Raw genomic sequence first — 18,796 nt, forward strand, 5'->3', positions numbered from 1 at the left:
GGGAAGAAATGGCAAGAACCTAAAAAGAAAAATTTTAAATGATGAAAATAAAAACAGATTTAATACCTTTTTCTCCTCTCTTCTTTCTGGTTCGATCTATATGATCCTTAAGTTGGATTCTAACTTGCCTTTCATTTGGTTGATCCCTTATAAAAGGATGTTTCAAAAGCTGCTCTGTGGAGGGCCGCTGCATGTAATTCTTCACTAGACATCCTTCTATAAAACTAAAAAATTTCTTTGACCTGTAAGAGGAAGTGAAAAATATCATCAAATTTCTGCCACAAAGAGCAAAGTTCCAAAATATCAGTAACTTGAAAACAAAGATTTTCAGGATCCACTATGAATATTCTGCAAATGCACAGGAACAATACAAGAATGCAAATAGGAACTCAGGTTCTTGGTGATCAGGAGCATGATTTTAACAGTTTAAAGAATTATACCATATCACTGACAACACACTACAAAAAGCGTTGTGAAGGAAATCAGGTTTAAATGTACTGGATTTAAATCTAATGTTGCTCACTAATCACTAAGCCATGGGTAGGAGAAGCAGGAATAGGGGGGAGGTCTTTGCTAATATGAAGTCAAACACAGGACAGATACCTTGACACCTAAAAGATGAGGACAGACACAGGGGCAAAGAAGCCTTGCATTGACAAAATGCTGGGACTCTTACACCTGTTCATTTGACACTTCAACCAGATTTCATTTGGCTTAATATACAAAGGTAGGAATGACAGTTTTGAGAGGGCAATGACTTTGCCACCCTTACTATCAGCCACTTTTAGCTTGACCTTGGTCTTCTCTTATTCACAAAGACTCTCCAGCCCTGCCCTTAGCTAAGATACTCTCACCCACTCTGTTTTGAGACACACCTGTCATGTCTTTTGGTAAGTCTTTCCTGGCAACATTTTATCCTACATACCCCAAGATAGGAGACTTTTCTGGGGTTATCTGCACTTAACATACTGAACACTTTTAAGCTTCTGTCTCCTTTACTGGTTTGAAATAGTTCAGGCAGGAACAGTTCTCTCTTTTTTTTTTTTTTTACTTATTAGCAATGCTAAACTCTAAGCATGGCATACCACAAAAGGTATATAATAAATTTTTGTTGAATGAATGAAATATTCAGTCTTTAGAAATGTGATTTAAAAAATTAATTCACTTCTTTCATTGTTTTAAAGAATCACTTTAATTATTTTTTATTTCCATTCAAACTTACTATTTTTTCAATTCAACAAATATTTATATATGTGTTTGTTTATGGTAGGCTCTATAAGAAATGTACATAGAAACAGAGAAAATTTAGGTATGCCCAATAACAGATATATGATCAAACTTACAGAAGAGAAAAAGCAAAAACTACTACAGTGGGTTAGACATCAAGAAAAAGCAGGTGTTTGATATGCCAAAGATGAGAGAGAAAAGACAGCATGAAGGAACAATACGAACAAAGGGGCAAAAATATCAGAGAATAAGAAGTCATTTTCTGAGATTACTATGAAAGTGGAGAAGAATGCGGAAATATGTTAGAATTGGCTCAGAGAAAGGCTTCAACATCAAAGAAGGTGTTTAATGAGAAACATGGGAAATTTAGAGAATACTATAAAATGGAATGCTCTAACTCAGAGATCCCTAAATCCTGCTGCCCTTGGGGATCATTTCAAGGAATTTATTAAAGATACAAATACATGAATCATTCCCCAGACCAAACACTGGAGTTCTGAGTGAAAAGATTCCAAAGGAATTTTTGTGTACAACAACCGACATTCAGGAATCAACCATCTATAATATTTTCTTTAAAAATCAACAATCAATTCTGCTGGAAGAGAGGTTATTAATCATCTTTTTAATCACCATTTCTCCAGAAACAGTAATAGAAATTTACATCTGGTAGACAGCAAAATAGCAGTCCCAAAGAAAGAAGGTTTTATGTCTGCAATCCTCTAACCCCTTTAGAATACCTGGGTAAAATGAGAACAGTGGTGTGAATGGATGAACATGGAAGTCTGGTGTTAAGAAAAGAATCCAGGAAGCATTTATCTCTACCGATGACAACCTACACCACAATATTTTTACATAATTGCATATTGTACATATAGTACACAAAACTGCAAGTAATGGACAGAATAATCAGAGTGTGAGGTACCCTGAAGACAGAGCATTAATTCAGTAATCCTCCCGGTAAAAATTCCCTTCAATAAAATATGAAAGGGAAAAGAAAAAAGAAAAACAAGAATCACTTGGTTTAGGATGAGCTAGATAAAAAATTATTACTCCACCCCCTACCTTACTCCTAAGTGATATCCACTGTACACACTTGGTGTCCCTGGAGCTGCCTATCCATGAAGCCAAAAAGTTATCATATCTTAACACAGTGGACCAATCAAGCTAAGATCTTTGCAACTGTGTGGCCTTTGACAACCTCTCTAAAACTGGTAAATGGAATGAGATGGCCTCAGTTATCTGGAATCCAATGCAGTTAAAGACACTGCATAAAGAATGAGAAAAATCCAGCTAGAATAAAGATGGGGAAGTAAGAGTAAAATGTGTGAGAACCCAAAAAGTGAGGAAAGGGAGAAGCACAAAGGAAGCTGGGGTGAAAATGTATGTACATGTATATACCCCAGAGGGGAAAAGAAAACTGCAATAGATCAGAAAACAAACAATCAAGAGCAGAGTACACAGGAATAGAACAAATCCTGAATGGAAGACTCGGAGACTTTGTGCATATTTCAGAAGAGACAAAATCCTAAGGGAAAAACATTAACTGGAAAACTAATAAGAATAGTTTTAAAAAGAAGAAAGGTTGGGGGTAAGAGGGAACCAGCAGAGCACAGTAGGTAAGCATCAATAAAGACAGATAAGCCCAGGAAACAGGAAGGAAAACAGAGAAAGGAAGAAAGGCCCACATATATGTATGAGGAGCTTGAGTGTAGACAAGACCTGATAAAAAAAGATTCAAGAAAAAAGGTTCAGGAAGGAACAAGTGAAAAAAAACTCTTGGGGTTGGGGTCGGCGATATCCGGGCATGGCCCCCTCCCTTTAAGATTTTAAAATTCACCCAAACACATACTCCCATAATACTGAAACTCTAAAGGCTTTCCTCAGGGAAGGCTGTCATCACAGCCCTCCCAGGGATATCAGTGTCTCGTCGGACACATGCAGGAGAGCAGCAAGAAGGGAAGGAAGGTGGCTGCCAAGGAGAGGGGTCCGGTCTGTTACTATGTTCTTCTGGAATGAAAACAAGCATGCCAAAAAAACACTTAATAACAATAATTATAGTAAACTCTACCATTAATTTTAAAGTCCTATTTCATCTGAGAGATTTCAAGTCAACATAGCTTTGCTGTTTTAATGGAAAGATGTTTAAAAGTATACTGTACTTAAAAGCAAATATTAAATATATATTTAATTTTATTTTTTTAAATATTAAAAAGAAACCACGTTATGGTGTTTCACATGATAACCTGACACTATTTTGTAAAGAGAATTTATCAAGGAAAAAAAGGACTAAAAATATTAATTTATTTTTTTTAATTGGTGTTTGGCTTTTATAATGGTTGAAATTAGAATGGCCAGAATTTTACTTCAAAAGAAAGTAAAACTGAAAAGAAACAATACGATTTTAAAAAAGAAAGAAAAGAACAACAACAAAAAATCCATACATAGCTTACCATTTTTTTGACTTCAGCCGGGGAGGAGGGTTTCTGGGAATGAGAAACAGTGCTCTCATTGGATGCATGTCACAGAGAGCTGGGGAGAGGAGACGGTCGTGTCAGTATGGCACTTATTTTACTCATTCTTGACTTCTAGGGCTCATTCATAAGTAACACCAAACGGTCTGTTCCAATTGCCCAATTAATAGGCTTCATGTCAAGCTGTCTAGACATCTAGCTTGGAACTCTGGGCATACCTTGAATTTCTCATTTAAAAATATAAAATATACAAAGGACAAGAGCAACAAGAAGAATATACACTTTCAAACAGACATTGGACAGTTCTCATGAACCAAAGATAAAAATTAATTCAAAGTCTTAAAAGAAGATAAAAACACTTATGTTTTTTAAGCCATCCATAAGATTATAGTGAAAATGGTTGTATTTTCACAGGGTTGTTCTAATAAGGATTAAACAAGGCACTGCTTGTGAACACACCTTGGGAAGGCCTTCATACAATGCCTGGAACAGAGTAAGGATAGTTAAGCCCTTCAGAGATGTTGCTGACTATTGTTATAGCTAGTATTATTATGAAAGAGTGAAAATGTGGAAGTAAAATGGAGTTGTCTAATTCTGTGCTATTACTACCTCTACAATCACTCATTCCAATAAAGATGGTCGGCACACATGTATGCATTAATGTCACCATAGGTAATGTGCATTTTCATGTGTTTATTTACCTTCAAGAGATTCTTATAAGGCAGCTGGGAATGTGGGGATGGAGACGCAGACAATAGTATTCCCATTGTGAAAGAAAACTGAGACAAAGGATCAAGCAATATTTCCCTGTCCCAATTCCTTAGAAAGAAACATGAGGAACATCTGGTATTCAAAGCAAATATCTATTTCTGTATTGCAAACTAATTTGTTTTCAATGATTTTTTCATTCATTCAACAAATATTTATTCAGCAACTATGTACCAGGCAGTTACACTGTCTTTCCCTTTTAGGGAAACCCGCAGAAAATATGGCTTTTTTCTTTTTTTCTGTTATTCTATCCCAACCCTGATCAAAACTCTCAATTTTATAGAAGTTTTCATTGATTTAATCCAAGGAAAAGCAAACACTCCTACAAATTTTCATGAATAATCCGCCCCCCTCCAAAAAAATTCTGTAAATAAAAATAATGCCTCCATTTATTAAGTCAAAACTTAAGTAATACTAAAATTTCATGTTAGGAACCAGTTTAACTGGATATTAACTTTAAAATGCAAAACCAAAAATTACCAGTTATTGATGTGATCTCAGCTTACACATGTGAATTCTACTTAAATAAAAAGAAAATACAGCCTATACATACCAAGAGATCTCCATAAGGGACAATGGTTATCAAGAATTTCATTTATAATGTTTACAAATGCCTCCACCAAGAATCACTTTATACATGAAACTACTCTTTGAAGCCTAGGAACTAGTTTAGGTTACATACTACAACTGGGCTAAAAAGTGAAGAAAAATTACTTACGGGGAGCACCTTCTGCCATCTCAATGGCTGTAATGCCACAAGACCAAAGATCACTCTGCAAAAATAAAACAGTATGCCATATTAGCTGCAAAGCCATTAACTCACTTATGACTATTCACACAACTGAAATAAAGGCTTTCTTTCAAGTGTACAAAACAACTTGTCAGGATATTAAAAGTGAAAACACAGTTATAGGAACACCTTACAAGTGAGTGAACAGATGATACCTAAAATAATAAAGATTAGCTGATTAAAACCACTCATCGCTGTAAACGAGACAGACATAATTGATGTAAAAGCCCTCTAACAGCTCAGTGAATGTTCTCCTCTTCAGTGTGCACCCACATTTCTTTACAAGCATTATGTCTAGACTCCTGGATCAGATTTATGTTTGTTTTTATATTTTATGTTAGCACCTCAAATGTAATTAAGATTTTAAGTTTAAAGGACAGAAGCCATTCTTTACAAAGTTCTTAAAACTATTCATAAAATCAATACTTATTCACTAATTCAAATCATACTATGGGGCCTCTGCACTCCATCTTCAAACCAAACAAGGGAGAGATGGAAGTAAACTGTCTTTGTATGCAAGGACTCTATTCTTCCTGATTCCCCTGAAATGTTAACTTTAAATTTTGAATTAAACTTTTGTTCCTTGCTCAAAATTCCACAAGGGCGAGTGTTTTTGTTTTGTTCATTTTAATATCTGATAGATACTCAATAAGCACCGGCTGAAGAACAAATCTTATTTTAAAAAAGAAAAATATAGACAGTTATTGTCATTAGTATACATTTCATTTTTATGCTATCATGATCATATAATTACTCAAAGTTGCCCAATTTAAGTTTTCCAATATTAACCTATAATTATCTTACAAAGTAATTATGTTTGAATACAAGAATAAGAATAGACCTACAAATTTCTCCCTTACTTTTATGGAATTTTCCATACTACAAGGGTGCAAAGGGCTTACTGCCTTAAACCAGAGGACATTTTGGCAGTGTCAATGGTGGCATAAGCAGGGCTGTAGGTTTCCTGGCATAAGGCAACACAAAGTACCCCAGCTCCTATGAGGTCATCTTGTAAGTGAGCTTTCCTTGACAATAACTGAGCCTTTGCAGTTGACAGGAAACAAGAAACACATATTACATAGGAATCATCAGGCAAATCTAGAGAGTAGAACATTTTACAATAGACCCAACGTCTTAAGCAAGTCAGGTTCATGAATAAAAATGGGGATGCATTCTAAATTAAAAGCTACTCAATGGCCAAACAACCAAATACGTCCTGTCCTGCACTGGATACTGGTTTGGACAAATCAGCTATAATCTTTAATTAAGATTTTCAATTATTAACTCTGTATAAGGAATTATTTAAATTCACTTAGGTATGATAATATTTTGCGTACACTCAAAAATGGTTTCTAATTTTAAGAGATATGCAATAACATTAAAAAATAAAATGTCACAAAATCTGTAACCTATTTTTTAAAACTCCATATAAAAGAAACAATAAAAATTCCTCAGCTGCATTGATTTAATTTAAGCCTCAGTAATTGGGTACTTAAAATAAATACTGAAATACACTGGGGACTGTTAAGACAAACTTCACGATGAATATCACTAACAGGTACATTAACCACTCCAGTTTGTTTAATTAAGTTTTTTTTTAAAATAAATTTTTGTAAATATAGCCAACCTAAGTCTCATTACCAAATATGGATTTTTATACCTGGATCAAATGCATTATTGATTCAAGTCCCTCAAGGTCACTCTAATAATCTCAATATATTTGTATACTAAATGAAAACTATGAGACTCTTTTAACAAGAATAATCTAAAATTTTATAAATGTAGCTCTTATACATTCTGACAATATTTAAAAAATATATTTGATTTTAAGAAATTCCTCAAATTAAAAAGGATAACAAATGGGAGAAAACTTTTAATGTACTCATGAAGAAAAGTTCCATGTACTACATACCCAGTGGCCTGTACTGTCTGACACAAGTGCAATCCTTAGTGAAGCAAACGGACAAAAAAGTCACTTAACACTGTTCTGGAAAATTTGCGCCCACAACAGGGGCTCATGTCTTCCTCGAGAAATTAAGAAGTATGTATGAAATACATAAGCAACCTCTATTCACCCCTACAACTGAGCAAAGGCCAGCCAAGCAGGTGCCTCTTACTCTGTAGTCGTAGGTGGCGTCTGGGTTCTCATCACAGGCGATAACTTCAGGAGCCATCCAGTAGGGGGTGCCTATGAATGTATTCCTCCTTCCAACTGTCCTGTCCAGCTGAGCACTCACCCCAAAATCAACTGTGAAAAACAGAAAAAGGAAGAAAAAGTAGAACATGATTTAAGATGCAAAGAAAAAACTGGATGGAAAAGGTATCTTCATAGTAAACTAAAATAGCACTGTTTGATGAACCTGCAAAACTCTTCAAAGTAGGACACTTCCAAAAGGAGTGCCCTTTCCAGAGCAAAGTCATTAAGACTGCAAGATCCTCTGCCATACGGAAACTCCTGGGAGGCGTGGTCCAGGATCAGCAGAGGGTCTTTTGCATCAATGACTACTAGTGCTTTCAAAGAACACAACTGCCATAAATGAGTACAGGTTCAGAAAAGTCCCAAGGAGAAATGACCTACACTCCAAATGATTTAGCTTCTTTGTTTTAAGCAGAATTAAGGTTTTCTTGAAAAGAATAAAGCATTGCTCTAAATAAGAGAATAGGGAATATACAAAAAACATCCCCAGAAGCACTTGGGATTTCTGTTGAGTTTTCAGAGGGACTTTTACTTCCTGCCCAATTTAACTTCAGAATAGTTCTGCTGAACTTCACAGGTGGGAGGCAGGGTTGACAGAAAGTCCACATCAGAATGTCTGTCCATCAGTATCTACCAACATTATCACTACCTGCAAACTGCCATGACCCCAGTAAGAAGTGCACAGAGGAGTAGGAGCTGCTCATGCCAACGAGTCTATGAATTGCTGAGATAATTCACTGGTGTCAAAGGTTCCAATTCTGTCTACAGAACATGCTTGGGAATCAACTGGGCTGGGGGTGGGCTCATTAACTGAATGCTCAAGACAGGGAAGCATGGGCCACAAAGTAAGCACAGAAAGTCTGAGCAAGCTTCACAGCAATTTGGATAGCAACAGTAACTGATCACTAAGTAATTACTGAGGGACTATCATAGGCCTGGAAGCAGAAGGCCAATATACACAGGTTCATTGAACTCATTAAGTGAGGACAACTCAAGGGCCTCCTATCTTAGCTTTGAGGGGAGTTTCCAAATACGCAGACTAGTCCTCCACAGGTGATCAATAAATACAGGCACTACACAACAAAGCAAGGATGAAAATTTTAAAGTACAACTATTGTGCCAAGGTTTTTGAAAGGAAGATGGACTAGATTCTTGTGAGCATAAGGATAAAAAGTGTTTGTATGATGTTTCAATGAAAGAAAAATTAATTCTAACAGACTTTAAAAAAACTTCAAAGAACCATTATATGAAACTAGATGGGAAGAAGTTCAGATCCAGCTAAGGGAAACAGATAATATTTTTTAAAAATCATTGTAAAGCCATCTCTGGGACGGCCAGAGTCTTCAATTATCTATCCATGCAGAAATTTAGCAAAAATCTACCCTGGAGGCAACATACTAGGTGCTGGGTAAGAATATACTGGTAAACAACAAAACAATCCTGGTCACACACTCTCAGATCTTGAATTCTGGTAAGGAGACAGAAATACAAGAAAATAAATAATCATGTAATTATAAATTGTGAACAGTGCTGGGAAAGGAAAAAGAAACACAGCCCAAGACAAATAAGAGAGCCAAATAAAGCCTCCTGCAGATGAGGAGAAAACTTTTTAGTTTCAAAATAGAGGTTAAATCTTTCAAATGGGGAACAGTATGTGCAAAAACCCTGAGGCAAGTTCTAAGAAGTGGGGAGAAAAAAAACAGTGATTGAGAAAGGAAATAAAAGAGGCTCACAAAATGGGGTGGGAAAATAGTAGGAGCCAGTTCCTACAAGGCTTTTTATGGACCAGCAGAGTTCAAGTGTATTTTATCTAAAGTAAAATAGGAAGCCACTAAGGGTCTTTAAGCAGGAATGTGACATGGTCTCAATCAGTTGGCTTCTGTACAGAGAACAAATCAGAGGAGAAGCCCAAGAGAAAGGAGGTTGGAGCCTGGCTAAGCAGTAAGCCCAGGCCCACATTTTTAAGAACAGGAACAGAAACAGAAAATATGGGTAAAAGAATAAACTTTTAGAAGCTTGGGTTGTAGCTTAAGTGGTAGAGTGTTCGCTTAGCACCTGTGAGGCACTGGGTTCGATCCTCAGCACCACATAAAAATAAAATAAAGATATCATATCCACCTAAAAAACTAAAAAATAAATATTTTAAAAAAAAATGAACTTTTAGCTAAATGTAAACAGGGCAGCAAGTTGCCTGAGGGGCAAGTATGCCACACATCCCTCACGTACCAAGTTTCACCTCTGCATTCTCCGTAAGCAACACATTCTGGCCCTTGATATCCCGGTGAATCACATGGTGAATGTGAAGATGTGCCAGTCCCTGAAAAGGACAGACAGATTAGAATTTTAGTTCTTTGTCCCCGTTAGTAAACAGCTAGCAACACACCTTTTGTAACAAAGTATACGTGATCCAAAAAGTTTCGTTAAGTTCATAATTAGGACATAAAATTTTCTTTTAGCACATACCTAGGAAGACACACCAATACTATCATATAGAAGAAACCCACCTAACCACAACTTCAACCGGCTAGTTTTCCCCTCCGCAACATGAGCACTTGTGAGCTGTGCCTTTAAGACACACTTTAGATTACCATCTACAGTTTCTCTGCTGTAATTTGTGCTATTTGTGTACAGGGTGGTTCCTTTCCCACGCCAATGTCTATCTTTCAGTGGGTGACCATGGGTATATTTGCACTAGACAAATCCCAAAAGAAAAACAAAGGGCTAGAGCAGATTTAAATCTAGTTATAAAATGTCATCTTGTCTTCCCACTGTACAGTGACAAACTGCTAAGTGTTCATCAATCCCACCTCTACCCAAAGTGTAAAATGATTCTGAAAAGAGCCTTGTGTTGAATTAAAATATCTTTCTTTCCCAAGAAAACAAACTCTACTGGGCATATAGCACTTTTTGATGACCTTCTATCTGGAATGAAGCCCAAGAGCATGTCTCTCGAGAGGTAGTAGAGGAACAAAACCACATGCTGCATCCAAATATGGTCTGAAAGATAGCAGCCATCATTCTCACAACTGATTTGTTTGTTTTATCCTTAACTGGAGAAGCTAAATATGAAGCCTGTCTCCTTAAGATACCAGCAACCTATATACTCTGAAACATCTTGATCGAAAAGTGTAGATCAGGGCTGGGGCTATAGCTCAGTGGTAGAACACTTGCCTCGCACATGTGAGGCACTGGGTTCAATCCTTAGCACCACATAAAAAATAAATGAAAGTATGTTGTCCATTTACAACTATAATCACCAACAAAAAATATGGATAAAAAGAACTTGGCAAGGGACAGGAATGAAAAGCAAAGAAAGGTCAGTAGCTGGTGGATTCTAAATGCTTCCTTGGCCTTTGTTGTTGAAGATAAACTAAATGTTTACTTTGCTGTTGATTTCACACATTGCATGAANTATAAACTATCTTTGATGTCTTTGACATCTGGGACATTATGCTAGAAGCTAATAATTCCCTGCTTAAGAAACCACATCATAGAATTATACACAAAAAAGATATTGTATACATGTTCAAACAGAGAATACTAACTACATAGTAACAACACATATGCACAGAATACAGTAAGTGCTTCATGAACACTGATTTAATTCCAACAATAGTAATTTCATAGTTGGTCTCTGTGATGCCCAGAAAGTACACAGTAAATGAGCAGAAGCAGCAGCAGGACTCAAACCCAGTTGTGACTGACTCCACCATCAAAACCTCTTAACCATGGTTTCATCCTGCCTGCTGTTTACTGTATTCCTTCACTTGTGTAGGACAGGCTAATTAGCTTCTCACTTTTAGGCTCTGCTTCCTACAATAACCATAAAAGACTCATATTTTAACAGTGATATGTGCATATGATTATAAAAATATGGTCCATGTACCACTGCACTTCCTATTGGTAGACTATTTAAATAAAAAGAAATTAAACATTTATTTAGGAATTCCATATGGCAGTTTTTAAATCTGTAGCCCTGTATGAATCTTATATTTTGTTTCTTCTTAACAGGTAAAGCTACTGACTTTACCTATATAAAGAAATAAAATAACTACTACTTAAAGTTTTTTTTTTTAATTAGTGGGGAAAGCAGAAGAACTGGATTTCATTTTAACAACACAGTGTTTATTTTTAAAACATGGTAGGTAAATAAAAGTGCATCAATAATTTAAGTTTGTAATTTAGGGTTAAAGTAGAAAGAAACATGGTAATGGCTGAATAAAAAAAGACACCTATTAGTAAGTTGCATACAACTTTAAAATATGAAATCCTAAAAACCCTCTGCCAATGTATCATAATGAGTTTATTATTAAAGAAACCACTGCTGCTAAAACAGCAGTTCAAAACCTTACTCTAAGATCATTAGGCAGCTTTGCAACTGGCTATAAATAACATTAAACATTAGAATTATTCTTTGTAAATACTGTTACAGATTCTATCACCTAATGCCAAAGTCTGCAAGATGATTTTGAAACCAGCATTTAGCACAATGAACCTTGATTTATTAAGCACAGGATGCCATTTAAAACCAACAGTTTTGAGATTATTTCTCTTCCTTCCACTCTTGATTTCCTTTTAAATCTCCAAAGGAAATTCCCACTGCAATTAGGTCCGAACACAAATTTGGAGAAACACACAAAAACTACAGATGTCCCTGGGTGTCCAAGTGGGAGGGAAGAATGCTTATGCCATGGTATCCCTCAACACCTTCTTATACCAAAAATCTAAGGATGCTCAAGTCCCTTATTTAAAATGGTATGGTATCTTCATATAACCTACACACATTCTACCATATACTTTGAATCACATCTAGATCATTTATAATAGCTAATACAGTATCACAGCTACATAAATAATTTGCTAATTTATCATTTAGGGAGTAATGATAAGTCTACAATCTCAGTACAAAGCAATTATTTTTTTGAATATTTTTGATCCACACATGCACAGTCTGTGGATATAAAAAACTAAAATTTTTTTGTTTAAGTATACTTTCTTTAGGTGGGCTGGGGATATAGCTCAGTTGGTAGAGTGCTTGCCTCACATGCACAAGGCCTTGGGTTCAAGTGCCACACCCACACAAAAAAGTATACTTTCTGCTTAAACCACCAAACCTAGATGGCTATACAGAGACCTAGGTTGTCAAAAATAGAATTATCTGATAGGCATAACTAATGCAAAGACAACACTGGAGCTAGGAAAATGCAAATGTAAATACAAGATCACCACTGAGGCACAGTAGCTCCTGCTTTCCTTACCCTCAGAATCTCTCTGGAGATGTAAGCAATCCAGTCTTCTTTGAGTGTGTTTCCTTTGGTGTTCTTCACAAGGTCTGTGATGGACCCAGCCCCACAGAACTCCATAACAAGCTACAGGGCAGACAAGACACATTGTGATTAACACACCAGCTTTCAGTACACTTACCTTGCAGAGAAGTGAGGAAATGCAGTTCCATTCACTCCTTTTCCTGGACACTTAGGCATGTGATCATTTTAGAGGTATCCAAGTTAATGACAGCTCATTCCATGCCCCTGTGTATTCACTCTGCACATGTGGTCTGACAGACTGGGAATGCCTAACACTCTATGGCATGTACCAGCCAAGATGCCTCTTCTAAGCATGTGGGCACAAAAGTGCCATTTGTTCTTTATCACTGCCCAATTATCAGAAATCGGATTCAAGTGCGCCCTTACATTCTTTCTCATTTTAATCTCAAACATGTTCTATTTTTCATACTTTATCATTATTAAATCATTTTGTATCAACTGGGTTTAATTTAAAAGGATAATGCTATTTTTTAGAAATTACATAATTTTAATGCAGTATTTATATCTGATTGAAAAATGATTACAGCTTATTTGTATATAAACAGAAATTAACTATTCTAAAAGTTTAATGACTGAAGTTAGATAATAAGAGTATTTTTTCCCTTCTAACTAATGTGAAACATCATCTTGAATAAAAATGTCTTCATGAAGATATAAGGCTACAAAGTGTTGATTTCAGAAATTTTCCTAAATATTTACCGTTTTTAAATTAAGTATTATCATTAATTCTTGTTTGACAAAAATTTTCTTATATTCTTTGCCTCACTTCCAGGTAGTTACAAAAAAAGAAGAAATTCACTGAGTTTTCATATCAACTGGCTCCCACATAAAATTCTTATTATTTTTCTTCCAAGATCCTAATTTCCTTGCTATTATATGGTCACATTCATCCTGGAAGATGCCAATTTGTTCCTGAAAGACAAAGCTAACTTTTTTTCATGCAATGTGTGAAATCAACAGCAAAGTAAACATTTAGTTTATCTTCAACAACAAAGGCCAAGGAAGCATTTAGAATCCACCAGCTACTGACCTTTCTTTGCTTTTCATTCCTGTCCCTTGCCAAGTTCTTTTTATCCATATTTTTTGTTGGTGATTATAGTTGTAAATAATAATGTTACATATTGGTACATGCACACAATACTACAATATAATTTGGCCAATATATTCCCCAGCACTTTCCCTTGCTTCCTTATCTCCCACCCCTTGGTCCCTTTTCCTCTGTTGTTTCTCTCCCCTAACCCACTCCCTCTCTGGGAGATTGGGTGGGGGGCCCACCAGGGATTGAACTCATGGGCACTCAACCACTGAGCCATAACCCCAGCCCTATTTTGTATTTTATTTAGAGACAATGTCTCACTGAGTTGCTTAGCACCTTGCTTTTGCTGATGCTGGCTTTAAACTCCTACCTCAGCTGCCTTAGCTACTGGGATTACAGGTGTGCACCGCTGCACCCAGCTATTGTTTGTATTCTTGATGATTACCATTCTTACTTGGCGTGAGAGAAAATCTCGGTGTAGTTTTGATTTGTGTTTCCCCAAAAATTACTAATGATGTTTAACATTATTTCATATTTGTTAGCCATCTGTATTTCTTCTTTTGAGAAGTATCTGTTTAATTTGTTTGCACATTTATTAATTGGGTTATTTGGTTTTTTAGTGTGAAGTTTTTTGAGTTCTTTATATATTCTAGACATTAGTCCTCTGTCAGAAGTATAGCTGGCAAAAATGTTCCCCCTGGGCTGGGGATGTGGCTCAAGCGGTAGCGCGCTCGCCTGGCATGTGTGCAGCCCGGGTTCAATCCTCAGCACCACATACAAACAACGATGTTGTGTCCTCTGAAAACTAAAAAATAAATATTAAAAAATTCTCTCTTAAAAAAAAAAAAAAATTCTCCCATTCTGTGGGTTTGTTCTTCTCATTCCCAGTTGTTCCCTTTGCTGTGCAGAAACTTTTTAATTTGATACATTTCATTTATTAACTCTGTGCATTATTTCCTTTGCTTGTTATATTGAGAAAGCCATTGCCTGTGCCTGATACACTAGAGTGCTGATCCTATGTTTTCTTCTTGGAATTCCATTGTTTCTGGTCTACCCTGGCACAATTCTTAATGCGCTTAAGAATACACCACAAAGAAAAGCCCACAAAATACTCAGAAACACATGCCTACCCAGAGTTGGTCATCGTGTCCTGGGGGGCTCTTTTTAATGAAAGCACCATAATATGTTGCAATATTTCTATGATGAGAATATTTCTTCAGCATGTTTATCTCCAGTTTGATTTCTTCTTCTTCATCCTTAAGAGAGGGGGGAGGAAAAAACAACACACAGCTTTTGAATGATATAGGGGACTTTATTTTCCCCCCACATATGCAATAACAAAAGAAGCTAAAGTTCTCTGTCCCTCAAGAAACAAAAGATTGCTTCATTCTCAGGGTTTCAAACTTGGCTTTCCCGTATTCTCTTATTAAAATAAGATAAGCAATGGAAGAAAAGATGACTTTGGGTGAGATGGAGGGTTAGGGGAATGAAGGAAACAAATGGTGGTATAAATCTGGAAGAAAAAAAAAACTGTTCTTATGAAAGATGAGAGCTAAGAAGCCTGTGGTCTTCACTTTTCTCTTACATACACCTAGGGAAGAAATTCCAGCCAGGGACAACTTAGAGGTTGTGAATAGTCTAGGTACATGTGTACACATGCAACAAAAGGCAACAGAGCACACACTCATAAACAAGCATATATGTGCACACACACAACAATTTGAAGATGCCTACTACTTTAGCCTAGCATCTCCAGAACCTAAGGAAATTCGGTTTATAAATATATTTTAGATGGGGCTGGGGATGTGGCTCAAGCGGTAGCGCGCTCGCCTGGCATGCGTGCGGCCCGGGTTCGATCCTCAGCACCACATACAAACCAAGATGTTGTGTCCGCCAAATACTAAAAAAAATAAAATAAATATTAAAAATTAAAAAAAAAAATAAAGGTTATAACAAAAAAATATATATATATATTTTAGATGAAAGCTCAGCTGGGTGTGGTGGCACATGCCTGTAATTCAAGGGACTCAGGAGGCTGAAACAGGAGGATTGCAAGGTCAAAGCAACTAAGCAACACTCTACCTCAAAATAAAAGGAGATGTGGCTGAGAGGTTAAGTGCCTGAGGGGAGGGGAGAGAAGGGGGAGGGATGAGGCAAAGCAGGGAGGGAGGCAGGAAGGAAGAATGAAGGAAGGTCCTGTCAATATCATTAATTAGACATTAATGATGAGAAGAAATGGGAAAAGGAAAATAAATAATAAGTAATACAGTTGTGCATTACTGCTTTGGAAACCAAGCAGAATAAGACATGTAGTCACCCTAAAGTATTGATTCTCAAAATGGTAGCTTTCCTGCTTGGTGTAAATATTATAAGAGTATATTCCATAAACACAGTGCCTTAGAGCATTTATAGATGATAACTACCAATACAGCAACAGAAATCACATGGCCAAAAGTACAGTCTACAAAATAATTCTCATTCTAACCCCACACATAGGAAAACCTTCCATCTGTGATTTAAATACTGCCATGCTGAAAGGAGCAATGAAAAAGAAAATACTCAATAAAAGTGTCTTAATAACAAACAAAACCAGTATTTAGATTGGCCAATATAGAAAAACAGACCTGTTTAAGATCTTTCTTCAAAAGGAATCTTATACTAAAACAGAACAGGGTGGTGATTTTTATTAACAGTACCAGGAAGCAGACCCCAAAGAAAACCAGAAAGTCCAATTCATCAAAAGATTTACTTGTGCTTTTTCTACGCACTCACATTCATACACCAAGAATGATGGACATAATACAGTAATGTCCCTGCTCATTGGCAGGGGGCATATTGAGTCTGTTTGCTCTGAACTCTCCACAACTTGCTCTAGAAAAGACACCTACTTGGTCCAAGTAGGAAACAGTCCAGGACAACCCTAAGGAGATCCTGTCAAGACAGAAAGGTTCTTAAAAAAAATTAGAACATGTCAAAAACCACAATCAGATTCCTACTGAATGCCCTTTATGCCCCTATTGAAAGGGCTCACTGACCCAAATATTCATTTACTGCAGGCAGCTGATCAGAAAGGTTTGATTTTTCTATTCTTGTTCAAAATCAGTAACCTATAAGCTTTCACAAACACAAAAAAGAGCAATATTGCACTATAAAAGGAAAAAAGTCAAAATATTAATTTTAATTTTGTCTTAGTAGAAAGATCGGCCAGCTGATTACTTTGCATACTTTATGAATTTATTGGATTACAGAGGCTTGTTTTGTCCTATTCCTTACCCCTTCTTCCCTTCATGCCTACTCCTAGTGAAACTATTACCAGGGTCACTGTTCCTCTCATACTCTGCCAACACATTTCACTTCCTGACAAAAAGTAAATGCTGTTCAAGAGCATCTATGAGAAGCCAGGTGCAGTGGAGCATGCTCGTAATCCCAGTGGCTTGGGAGGCTGAGACAGGAGGACATCGAGTTCAAAAACAGCCTCCACATAAAAATAAACAAATAAAGGTATTTTTTTAATGACACCATGAGGAAGGAAGGAAGGGAGGGAGGGAGGAAGGAAGGAAGGAAGGAAACAACCAGCTCACTAAAAGCAAGGCAATAAGCAACTCAGTGAGACCCTGTCTCTAAAATACAAAATAGGGCTGGAGATGTGGCTCAGTGGTCGAGTGCCCCTGAGTTCAATCCCCTCCAAAAAAAAAAAAAAAAAAAGACTACCCATGAGAAACCTGATCAATAAGGATCATGACATTTTTGATGAATTTCAATGAATTTTTTTCTTTTAGTGACACAAATCAGAGTCTTCCAGGATCTAATTTATTCACCACTCTACGAAGACTGGAGGGCTTCCAGGTCACTTGATGTTTTCATATCCCAATGAGACAGAAATCAAGCACACATTTTGGAGTGCTTAAGGATTCAGTACCATGCTGGTGCTCCCATAGACCGAATATAAATATTGGTAAAAATGGCTGGCAGAGTATCTTGGGGCATATTTAACTGATAGAGACACACCATTACTTTATGTAATGAAACCATGATGCATCAGGAACCATAGGACTCACACTGTAACATCTTCAGAACTGGGCTGCACCTTGGAATCAATGAAACATAAGAACAACTTAAATGCAATCAAGTAGGACAATAGCTTTTTTAACAAGACTGAACCATTCAAATATCATCTAGAAATATAGTAATCAGACCAATGTCTCTTTCAAAACTATTTCCCAGGTCTTGAGGAGTCAAATTCTGAAGCACATTCTCCTCTCAAAATTATTGGTTTAGGATAATGTATACAGATACTTTGAACATTCCCTCTTTTATGATTTTAAAATAAAAGACATGAAATAAAAGGACATTTAGCACCACTAATTGTCATTCACTGTCTAATTATGAATGCCCACTCCTGGAGGGAAAAAAAAATCAGAAATACAGAATCTGCCCAATGGCTCTAAGCCAACTACAACTGGAATCCTAATTATAACTAAATATACAATATTTTACGTTGAACCAACTTCTGAGTTCCAGTCTCCCTTTGGAATTGTTGCAAATTTTATGCCAAATGGGGGAGGGTGGGATATAACCATTATATAAAGCATATTTTTTTGCTGGTATTAAAGAATATTTATTACTAAACTGTATTTGGTGCAAGATTAAGATACACAGAACACTTGTGAATATATACATTAATGCCGTGGCAACAAGGTGAAATACAGAAGTTTGGTGGTCTCAGGCTAACACTACATAGTATGTACCAATGAAGCAAGACATAGGTCAGGCAGTTAGTGTAGACAGATGGTCAGACCAGGAAGATGAAAGCTGCTTCAAAGGGAAAGAAAATGCTAATACTGTAGGATACATCCCCTACATTCTTGGCCAAAGTCAATGACCCTGGGATATTGAAATGTTAATGCCTTTAGGACACATCCCCTTCCCCGTCACTCAAGGCCAAAGTCACCTGCCTCCAGAGGGACAGTTCCTCCCAGT

At 36.6% G+C, this 18,796-nt stretch overlaps 1 protein-coding gene across 50 annotated transcripts in view; it reads right to left on the reverse strand.

Annotated features, from left to right (window-relative positions):
• Map4k4 (mitogen-activated protein kinase kinase kinase kinase 4) overlaps window positions 1-18,796 on the reverse strand; it is a 107,854-nt gene that overhangs the window by 57,509 nt on the left and 31,549 nt on the right. For 49 of the 50 annotated variants that reach the window (XM_048810519.1, XM_048810534.1, XM_048810504.1 and 46 more), the window contains exons 3-9: window positions 14,947-15,072; window positions 12,712-12,822; window positions 9,680-9,770; window positions 7,374-7,504; window positions 5,185-5,239; window positions 3,678-3,756; window positions 67-242 (exon numbers count right to left, since the gene is read on the reverse strand). In XM_048810519.1, the coding sequence (XP_048666476.1) occupies window positions 67-242; window positions 3,678-3,756; window positions 5,185-5,239; window positions 7,374-7,504; window positions 9,680-9,770; window positions 12,712-12,822; window positions 14,947-15,072 (769 nt within the window). Of the gene's footprint in view, window positions 1-66; window positions 243-3,677; window positions 3,757-5,184; window positions 5,240-7,373; window positions 7,505-9,679; window positions 9,771-12,711; window positions 12,823-14,946; window positions 15,073-18,796 lie in introns of those variants that run through there. The other variant, XM_048810533.1, reaches the window with a different exon arrangement.

The sequence above is a fragment of the Marmota marmota genome, unplaced genomic scaffold, assembly GCF_001458135.2.
Source record: "Marmota marmota marmota unplaced genomic scaffold, marMar, whole genome shotgun sequence".
Lineage (NCBI taxonomy): Eukaryota > Metazoa > Chordata > Mammalia > Rodentia > Sciuridae > Marmota > Marmota marmota.